An 11,458-nucleotide genomic window follows, 5' to 3' on the forward strand; every position below is an offset into this window, starting at 1 on the left:
ATTTTATTTTATTTGCTATACTTCGACTCCCATCTATGCTATATTGAGATAAATTTTATTTGATTTTTTTAAAGTCATAAGCGATAAAAATTGTGAAGCTACTCTAGCAGACGATTTGACGATTGACATGATGCTGAAAGCATTGTTTTCTATTCCCTTTTGCATAGCTACATGTTATGCAATTTGCATTCTTGTTTTTAATACAGTAATTTTCTTTTCTACCCAGAAGATACATGCGCTTCACACTGTTCAAGGTAATTTAGATTATCAATGGCTACTGTCAAATGATTGACAGTGACATTTTCTTAATTTCTCAGTCTGGTTATGACAGTTTAGTGACATTTCAGTTATAATCGTCTCTGCATTAATGCAATGGTGATTGGCTTTTATGAATCTTTATCTGATAAAATCACTACTGAGATTCCTCCTCGAGACTCTTTTATATTCGGACGTTTGAGAGACATCTATCAAACATCCGAATGTAAAAAAGTCTCGAGGAGGTATCTCAATAAGTCAATAAGGTTTAGTAAACTACGATGACCCATATACGCCTTGACAATATAAATTTAGCAACATTGTTTTGACAGCAGTTTCACACAAAGACGTTGTCAGCAACAACAAAATCAGTCATTTTTGTCAAGTGTCTTACAATTTTTTTTGTCAAATTTATGCAATGGATACTCCAATAACATGAGAGTCGACTGGTCAGTCCTTTTTTTATCAGACCTTACTTTGCTTAGGTTAGACACAACGTTATGTTTCAAAAGTGTCTCTTCATGCTATACCTGTTAACTAACCATTATCTTTGTGTGGTAGCCGTCATCCTTTGAGTAAAGAACAGACTTTATAAGAAGGAAAGTGTTGAATTATCATTTATGACGGCTATTCCTCGTCATTCCCACGCTACACGATGCCGAGACTTCAGTGCCCCATCGAAGGTTGTGCATGGTCTTCTCAAGATCTGGGAGAGGAATTCGCAGTGGCGCTCACGACGGCCCTTCAGATCCACGACAGAACTGCCCATGCTACTCCGGCCAATCCAACTCCACCGAAACTAAAACTGGACCCACCACGTGTTTCCGCAGGATGCGATCCTGATCAATGGTCGGCGTTCATTAGACAGTGGGACATGTATAAAGTCGGAATGGCAGTAACTGACACCGTATTGCCAACTGCTCTTTTCTACTGTTGCGATACTGATCTTCGGACGGACGTTCTCCGTGATCTTCAATGTGACGTAGCTAACATGGCAGAGGTCGACCTCCTGGCGGCTATAAAAAGACTAGCCGTTAAAGATGAAAGCGTTCTCGTTCACCGGATCAAGCTCAGCAGGATGACACAGTCCCCTGGCACCGGTATTAGAACATTCCTCGCAAGTCTCCGTGGTCAGGCCGCACTGTGTCAGTATAGGTCTACGTGCAAGGTAGCACATTGTACTCACGTGTTCGACTACAGTGACGAAATCATCAAAGACAATCTTGTGCGTGGTATTTCTGACCCGGAAATTTTGTCAGATCTGCTCGGCGATTCGAAAACGGACCGAACACTGGACGAAACGGTGTCCTTCATTGCCCAAAAGGAACAGGGCAAAGCGACAAAATGTGCAGTAGGAGATTCCGCAGGCGCCATGAGTTCCACTCGGAAACAGCTCGGAGACTCTAAACAACAATCACCGTCATCAGGATCAAAATGTGGGGCATGTGGTGGAGCGTCTCACGGTTCCAGGAACGACCGGAAGACCCGTTCTCAACATTGTGAAGCATGGACATTCACTTGTGGCAAGTGTTCAGGAAAAGGCCACTTCACATCATCGTGCAGTAAATGTACAACTTGTGGAAGTTGGGGTCATCGCGATGCGTCGTTGAGAGCTTGTCCGCAATCACAAACAATTCGCAAGAACTCCAAAAGTCGTGCATCAGGAACATCTTCGCAGGATGTCAACACGGACAAAGCCACTTATGTCTACGATCAACTGTGTAGAACTACCGAGGACAGTGAATCAAACACAAACACTTGCTCGCAAGACGCTCCTAAACGTGGTCATGAGACTCAACGTCAGGCCCCGAGGCTTGACCATCATGTGTTCGACGGACAATGGATTTCCCGTCCATCCAAACCACATCCAATGATATCGGTTCAGATGACACCCTCACCGGACGATCACGCGGCTTTTGGACATCCCATGAAAGACAAATCTGACCTTAAAACAGTGACAATGTCGATGGTGGCTGACACAGGGTGTCAGAGTTCTATTATACCCCTCAAATCTGCCAACACGATGGGGGTACGGAAACGTGACCTGCTTCCAGTTAAGTTAATCATGCGAGGAGCCATAAAAGAAGATTTTGGCGTGATAGGAGCAGTCGCAGTTGACATTTCTACAAGAGACACTGACGGATCTGAACAATCGACCCGTCTTTTCTGCTATGTATCTGACACCATGGAAAAAGCTTTCCTGTGCAGAGAGGCATTGGTCTCCCTTGGGGCCATTCCTGAAGAGTTCCCGAAGACTGCACAGTCACGAGATGCAACTGCTTCAGCGGCTGACACAGCGGAAGAAATGTGTTCGTGCCCCAGACGTCGTAGTGAACCTCCTCCACTTCCCACTTCGCTACCACCAGGGATCCAGGCAACAGAGGATAATGTCGAGAGCCTTAAAGAATGGCTTCTTGAATACTACGGGTCTACAACCTTCAACGTATGCGAGCACCAGCCACTACCTCTGATGAAGGGTGAGCCATTACAACTCCATGTCGACCCTGATGCAACGCCAGTCGCGACCCATAAACCAGCCATCATTCTGATTCACTGGCAGGATAAAGTGTATGCCGATCTACAACGTGACGTCCGCATTGGTGTATTGGAACGTGTCAGCGCCAACACACCTACAACATGGTGTTCTAGGATGGTCGTCACTGGTAAGGCCGACGGAACCCCACGACGTACCGTAGACTTACAGCCTCAGAATCGACACTCCGTCCGCCAAACCCATCATGTACCCAGCCCATTTCACCTGGCAGACCGCATTCCACAAGGTACCAAGAAAACAGTTACAGATGCCTGGAATGGGTACCACTCGGTGCCCATCCGAGAGGAAGACAGACACTTCACGACCTTCATCACACCATGGGGACGCTATAGATACAAAGTGGCTCCGCAAGGATTTCTCGCGAGTGGTGATGCGTATAACCAATGCTTCGATGCCATAATCTCAGACTTCCCGAATAAGGTCAAATGCGTCGATGACACGTGCATGTGGGAAGACTCCATTGAAGCGGCATTCTTTCAGGCGTGCGAATGGCTCGACTTATGTGCTCGCAACGGCATCACACTCAATCCCAAGAAACTCCAGTTCGCCCAGGATACCGTTGACTTTGCGGGATTGACGGTCACACCAACGAACATTCGACCAAGTGCCAAGTTCTTAGACTCCATCAGGAACTTCCCTACACCGACAGACATCACAGGCGCCAGAGCTTGGTTCGGACTCATAAACCAGGGTGCATATGCCTTCGCTATGACAAAACAGATGAACCATTCCGAGATTTATTGAAACCGTCAACAAAGTTTGTCTGGACAGATGAGCTGGATCAACTGTTCCGTCGGTCAAAAGAAGTCATCACTCAGGAAATGAAAGAAGGTGTGCGTCTGTTTGACCCTAACCGACCTACCTGCTTGGCCACCGACTGGTCTGTTGACGGGATAGGCTTCCTCCTGATGCAGAAGTACTGCTCGTGCACGAAAAGGACTCCCGCCTGCTGCCCCGACGGTTGGAAACTGTGTCTAGTTGGCAGCAGATTCACACACCCTGCAGAAAGCCGCTACGCCCCAATTGAAGGTGAAGCATTGGCTGTTGTTTACGCACTACACCAGACTCGGTACTATGTCCTGGGATGCAAAGACCTCCTCGTAGCAACCGATCACAAGCCGCTCCTCCAAATACTGAATGATCGATCACTCGCGGATATCTCTAACAGACGCCTCCTCAACCTCAAGGAAAAAACGCTCGGGTACAGGTTCACAGTGGTGCATGTCTCTGGAAAGAAGAATCAAGGTCCCAATGCCGCCTCTAGACACCCTGTTTGCAAAGCGGATCAGTTTCACCTGCCTGGTGAACCAGAAGATCTGGATTTGGAGATCGAGCCATTTGTTCCTCTACACGACACTCTCCATAGCCTTTGTCAACAAAGTGAGGATGTAGATCTGGCTGATGACTCGCTCACCGTTGCTGCCGCCACTACTGCTTTGTCCTCCGCCGGTACAGTGGTCACGTGGGACATGGTTCGGGAGGCAACTGCCTCAGACACCACATTCGCCGACCTCATCCATTACGTAAAAACTGGGTTCCCCGACGAATGCAGAAAGATGCCGATGGCACTACGACCATACCATCGTTTCTCGTCTAGTCTGTGTGTTGTGGATGGTGTTATTCTTATGGGCCAGCGCGTGCTTATCCCGACGGTACTACGAAAACCTATACTCGAGGCTCTCCATGCAGCCCATCAGGGTGTTAGTGCTATGCGTGCGCGTGCAGTTGACTCTGTGTATTGGCCGGACATCACGATCGACATTGCCAAAGTTAGGGATCAATGTTCTCACTGCCATCAGATGGCCAAGTCCAACCCAATGCAACCGCCAGCTGAAATAACGCCCCCGGACTACCCATTTAAGAAAATCTGTAGTGATTACTTCACATACAATGGCAAGGACTTGTGATTGTTGACAGTTACTCTAATTGGCTGATGGTGTTTAGATCGGAGTCCGGTGCAGATGGTCTGGTTAAGCGGCTGCTGCGTGAGACATTTGTAACATTTGGCATCCCCGAGGAATTAACGTCTGATGGTGGTCCACAGTTCACTGCAGGAAAAACTCAGGTGTTTCTTAAAGACTGGGGTGTCCGACACAGGATTTCTTCGGTGGCGAATCCTCATGCCAATTGCAGGGCTGAACTGGCTGTTAAGACGATCAAACGGATGCTCATGGACAATATCAACGCATCCGGATCCCTTGACGTGGACAAGTTTCAGAGGGCTCTGTTGATTTACAGGAACTCCATTGACCCCGAAACGAAGGCATCTCCAGCGTTGATATTGTTTGGTTGACCCATTCGTGATGCCATCCCAATACCGATGGGTCGATACTCTCCCCATGAGACCTGGACGGAATTAATGTCCCATCGGGAGAAGGCTCTCGTGCGCCGCCACACCAGAGAACACGAACGGTGGAAAGAGCATACTCACCAGCTTCCACCCCTCAAAGTCGGAGACAACGTGTACCTACAAAATCTTGTTGGGAACCACCCTCGCCGATGGGAGCGAACAGGAGTTGTTGTAGAAGTACGTCAGTTTCAGCAATACGTGGTTCGAGTGGATGGCACCGGTAGAGTGACATTACGAAATCGTCAGCATCTCCGCAAGTTCACTCCCTTCAACACCACCTCGCCTTATGCCGCAGTTTCGCCACCCATATCAGACGTACGACCATCTAAGGTGATGTTGCCTGCCGATGAAATTCCGTCTGCAGCTGCAGCCCCACGACGACAAGGTGACCAATCGCTGCCTCCACGGACGACACAGGCCACGGCTCCTGTATCACCACCGGCCCCACTCCCCCAACTGTCACCACATGTGCGCGGGACACCGGCTCCTATGAGTAGCATGACAACACCGTCACAGGGGGCCACTCTCCCACCAACACCACGTCGGTTAAACTTTAATACAACAGGTGACCATGACAACATCCCTCAGCAAATTGAGCCAGTTGTAACGCGAGTACCACGAGCTCTCTCTCGACTTCAGCCACACAACAAGCCAGGTATAAAGGAACTGGAACCACACGGACCTCGTCATAGTGCAGGAGTTGTACCAAATGATTTATCGTCGTGATATTAACTCTCATACATGTGCATGTGGACTTCAGGACAAGATTATTATTTCAGTTTTATATGTCCCATAAAAACTTGCCCTTGGGGGAGGAGATAACTAACCATTATCTTTGTGTGTTCAGGTAGCCGTCATCCTTTTCCATATTCCTTCAGTATCATCCATGTATTGAATTTTTCAGCTGGGGGGAGGGATGTACTTTTTGTAATCTGCAACTTGTTTAAATCATTGTTTTATAATTATGTTGTTTCATAAGTTGATTTATGTTGTAATTAATATGTTATTTTCTGAATACCTGTAAAATATACATGCATGTTCACTGTATATGTCATGATGGAAAAGTATTTCATCCTTTGAGTAAAGAACAGACTTTATAAGAAGGAAAGTGTTGAATTATCATTTACCTGTAACATTGTTGAAGCAGGGCAATGCAGAGCAATTCCATAGACACTGCGCTGTGTCGCCTTTCTACTTGATCAACTTATAAGCTACATGTAGGATTGTATTCCATTCGGCAAAGATGCTCCAAACACCATCTTGTCTTATGCTACAATGTTATGCTAGATACCACACATCAACGGATGGCATGAGTATCTTCCAACAATTGTAATGTTTTTTTAGTCAAATGACACAACATACATGCACATGTAATGTTGAAAAAGTGCCTCGTCGTGTTATACCTAAACATTGAGTAGAGATAGTAGAATCAGAGGAGTAAAGACAACCAAAACCCACCAAGGTTTTCATGAATCAACTATGGACTAGAGACTGTTACAGAATCAACATTGCTGTGCAAAACTATATATTATGCCCTGAACACTTTTGCACAAGCCCTGATTGATACTCTCAACCATAAAAAGATATATCATGTTTCAAATTAAGCCGGAGTTAAACACAATCATTAATTAGATGATCAACTCCTTAAAAAAGAGGTCTAAAGATGTCTAAACTTGGGGTAAAAAAACAAGCTGTAGACCCATTTCACACACATGCCGGCCCCTCAAACAGCCTAGTCGTTGGCTTCTTCTGCTTAGCCGTACCTGAAGCAAAGAAGAACTCTAAGCCTAGATGCACCCTTAAGTCTTGTTTATCGGTTTATGTTAGATTGCATGCAATAATTACATGTACAATTTTTGTATAACTTGGGAGCAGGAGAAGTCACTATTTTAACTAATTTATTTAAGGTATTTCAAACACTGATAAATGTAAGTTTAAAAAAAATGGCCTAATACATGTACATTTAGAAATGCTGCCGTGTTTGTTTGTAAAGATGTTTAAAGGACTAAGAAATTAACCTTATAAGTTCTATTTTGAACTAAAGATTTTATATTTATATTTCATTTATTTAATTATATTTAATTTTGTTTTGTAGATTCCAATGAAGTTATGAAGATTTTGCTGTTTGACCTACTGTTAGTTGGAATATTTGTATTACAACACAGATTTATGGCGAGTTCTCTGTACAAAGACTTGATTGGGAGAAGGTTGGGGTTCCTGCAGAGAACAGTTTACACTATCATCTCTTGTATCACTCTTAAGGTAATTTGTTATTCACTCTTAAGGTAATTTGTGATACTCTTAAGGTAATTTGTAATACTCTTAAGGTAATTTGTAATATTCTAAAGGTAATTTGTAATATTCTTAAGGTAGTTTGTAATATTCTTAAGGTAGTTTGTAATACAGAGTAGAGTTAAAGTACATAGTACAAGTAGACAGGCTCATAATGCCTTTGTATTTTACTTTCTAACATCATCTAGAATGTACATGTACTCATGCAGTTGATGTACAGTATTTGTGATAAATCGAAATAATTTAAAAACAGTTAGAAGTTTCTAAATATCAGTATCATTTTTTGAATATTTACCATTGATAATGACCGAGAATATGTATGGTTTCGTTGAACAAAGCTTTGATATATATATTTATCCCATAACTATGCATGTTTCACAATGGAAAACCCATGTGATAAATTCCATAAACACCTTCAGCGCCATTGATTGGTCAACTCCAAGATCTTTGGATTCCGATTGGCTTTCAACTTCTAGCAACTTTTCATAGCACATTTTCTTTTAAATAGCATTGTATTTATTGTTATAACAGGTACATGTAGTTGCTTATTCAAAGTATTAAACAATAGAATAATGGCTCTCTATTTAGGAACTATATTTTATGGCGAAAATATATCACTACATATTGTATCGCGGGAAGTTTCCCTGAAGGAAGACGAGAATATGGTCACCATGGTATAAATATAGAGTTAAAGTTATGGGATAAATAAGTTCCCCAACGCATGACAGTTGTTTATCATGTTTATCTAAACTCTCGTAAGTTCATTTTCAAAATTTCGAAAGACACTCGCTAAAGCTCATGTCTTTTCAAAATTTGAAAATTAAATAACTTGAGTTTGATAAACATGATAAACAACCATCACTTGTTGGGGAACCTCTATATATTGGTTTGGTGGAAGTCAATCTTAGTAGGCCCGATGCAGTGCATGAAGATAATTTGCCAAATCATCAATATCGGTAATATGGAAGATAGAGTCAGAACACAAACTTGTTCATTCTTTGATCATATTGATGGAGGTAAAAATGTCAAAATTCAAGTCACTATTATCTACTTTTGATGCAAATATAGTGTTGTAGATAGTCAACCAGGAGAAAAGAATGTTTAATAGAGCCTTCTGCTATAGTGTCAATGTGGATTTTTTTTATAACTTCAAGCATATTTCACAACATTTTGATTTATTTTCTTTTTAATAAAGTCCCCCAACTTATGTTATGCTGCTTAATGTTTGTAAGCTATCATAAACTGCTCTTAATTTTGAGAATAAACTATATGAGAACAATAAAGACAATATGTGTAAATAAATCTTCAGTAAATTAACATACTCTTTATATTTACTTTGGACTTGACAATGTTTCAACTCATCTGATGATAATTGATTATAATATTCTATTTGCAGTTTCTGTTTGAAAGCTGGAAAACAGTTAGAGGATGGGACATATGGTTCTGGGACTTTCGTGATTCTCCAGTTACCTCTGGCTTCTTTTACTTGGTTCATACTGTTGCTTGGAGTATCTTATTCCTGGAACATGCTTTGATGGAGCCCTTCTACCTCATTGGGGTCAAACAGGTCAGTAACATACAACAAAAATAATTAAAACATAATTCTATAAATGTGGATAATTGAAAATAATATTGTTTTTTTAACTCAACTATTCCTAGTAGATAAATGAGACAGTGTAATCTCAATACAAAATATCGTTTACTATTCATTTAAATTTACTTTAACATTATTCAGTTCTTTACATCATCCAATATCATTCATAATGTTCAATATGCAAAGGCAGAGATACACTAACTGGTATATAAATTTACTTTTACATGACTATACACTGATTAGAACCAATACTGTGAAATCATTTATTTTCGTTGGGCTCAATTTTCGTGGATTCTAAAATTTTACAATTTTGTTGGCACTTAAATTTGTGGAGAAGACCTTACACATTACCGTTAAAATACACAGTCGACACTGTCACCTGTATTGTTTGATCTCTCAAGCGGAACTAAGCTCTACCACACAACACAGTTACAATCACAATCTAGAGTCGGTACTCAGCCAGTGTTTTTACAGATGTGTCCAACAAACAATTATCGTGTCACATTGATAGAGTCATGATTTACTCAATCAATTATTTGTTGGTACATGTAGATGAAGTCTATGAAATTCTGAAAACTATCTTTGTTTGAACAATATTTTCCAACTTTGAACTTGCCATGCTTGTCCCCGAAATAGACCTTATGTAGTGAGGTAATAATCATCCTACAATGTATGAACGCATAAACTTACATGACATTGGTATAGGTATATATATTTTCGTGGGGATGTAAATTCGTTGATTTTGGTCAAAAAACGAAATCCACGAAAATTAAACCCCCACGAAAATTAATGATTTCACAGTAGTCTTTAGCTACAAATATGGTAGTAGAAAATACAACGTATTCAAATTTCTTGATTTTAATGTTATATATACATTGTATACATTAAACATGTTATAATAAACCTCTAGGGACCAACAAAATTACTTCATTGTAAGCATAGTTTGTTATAGACATATTGCGCAAACATCTTATAGGAACTTTGATGGGAAATGAACACTACTTGGTTATTACCATCAAATTGTTGTAAGCATGTTTGTTATCAAAGTTTTATTTTATTTCAATGGAGATAGAAAACTTACACGGAGATATTAACATTGTATTGTTCATTACTCAATTCATTGATGGTGATTTTATTGTATTTCCAGGTGTACTATAGACTGTGGGGCGAGATATCACCCTGGCAGTACATGTCTCGTCGGTTACAGAGTATCATCGCCCACATGCCCCATCCCGGAGTTGTGTGTTTCCTTATCGTACTTTGGGTGTACCCTCACATGTCCTTGGACCGCTGGCTCATATCCACCCTGCTGACCTGGTACACCTGTCTAGGACTAGGACAGGTGACAAAGAAAGACTACATGTACATTGAGGAACAGACCCAAGTTACAATGACCTCAACCTCAAGGCGTGTTGCTGCTTAGAAGATGAGAGAATGCTTGTATACAAAACATCTACTGTGATTCCATGGGCTGTTTTCAAAGCTTTTCAAAGCTGTGTATTATACTATAGATTTACTGTATTCTTCATTAGGCTTCTTAGGCATGTATTTAAGACTTCAAAAGTTAGAGCTCTAACTCATCTTTCTAAATTGATTAGTAAATTGTAAGCCATTTTTTTTCTCTAATTAATATATAGTCATGTGTAAATTCATTTTATTTTAAATGGACTTTTATGTATATTGATAGCATAATGAACATAAATGTCTGAACATAGAAACAGATAAAACGTCAGTTAAGAATTTGATGCATGAAATTAAGGAGGATTTTTAAAAAAAACCTACCATAGTTCTCATCAAGAACTCATGAAATTACTCAATATTTTTATATTTTATTAAATATATGTGTTAAATGATATGTTCTCATATAATTTGATATTAATCTGGCAATCTTCATTTGTGGTATGGTTGTAAATGAACTGTTAATTTCCTTCAAAGTTTCAACACTAAGTTACAAAGTGTTCAAAAAGCTCTTATTGATATTTAAAGTGTACCATTTACATAATATCAGACATTTACTTGCAATATTCTGTACCTCTTTAAACCTTTTACAATCTTTTATTTGTTTTGTTACTATTAGATTTTTTTCCTAATTTGTGATTTGTTTTATTATCTTTTTAGGACAAAGTTGGTGCTGTATCTGAACTCATATGTATGAACTTGTAGTAATAAAATACATTAATTTTCTTTTAAATAAATATATATCTGTTGTTTTAAATTTTTATTGACTATATTTATTAAACCACTACACTGCAATATGCATAACTAATTTTTGGATGTTTTGCCTATAATGATGGATCGTAGTTGTAATCCTTTAAGTTTCCTGAAAGACTGTCTTGTTTGTGCTTGTACCATCTGAATCTACAACATTTTGCAAAAGTCAGCAAGTAGAACCTGATGGAGGGTTGGTTTTAGT

The 11,458-nt window shown here is 40.5% G+C and overlaps 1 protein-coding gene across 1 annotated transcript; it reads left to right on the forward strand.

Moving 5' to 3' along the window:
• Window positions 1-84: 84 nt before the first annotated feature.
• LOC138329044 (nurim-like) lies at window positions 85-11,240 on the forward strand. Its single transcript, XM_069275753.1, has 4 exons — window positions 85-254; window positions 7,255-7,421; window positions 8,848-9,018; window positions 10,193-11,240. The coding sequence occupies exons 1-4, from the start codon at window positions 128-130 to the stop codon at window positions 10,466-10,468; spliced, it is 741 nt and encodes a 246-aa protein (XP_069131854.1). The 5' UTR covers window positions 85-127; the 3' UTR covers window positions 10,469-11,240.
• The last annotated feature ends 218 nt before the right edge of the window (window positions 11,241-11,458 follow it).

This window comes from Argopecten irradians, chromosome 8, assembly GCF_041381155.1.
Source record: "Argopecten irradians isolate NY chromosome 8, Ai_NY, whole genome shotgun sequence".
Classification (NCBI taxonomy): domain Eukaryota; kingdom Metazoa; phylum Mollusca; class Bivalvia; order Pectinida; family Pectinidae; genus Argopecten; species Argopecten irradians.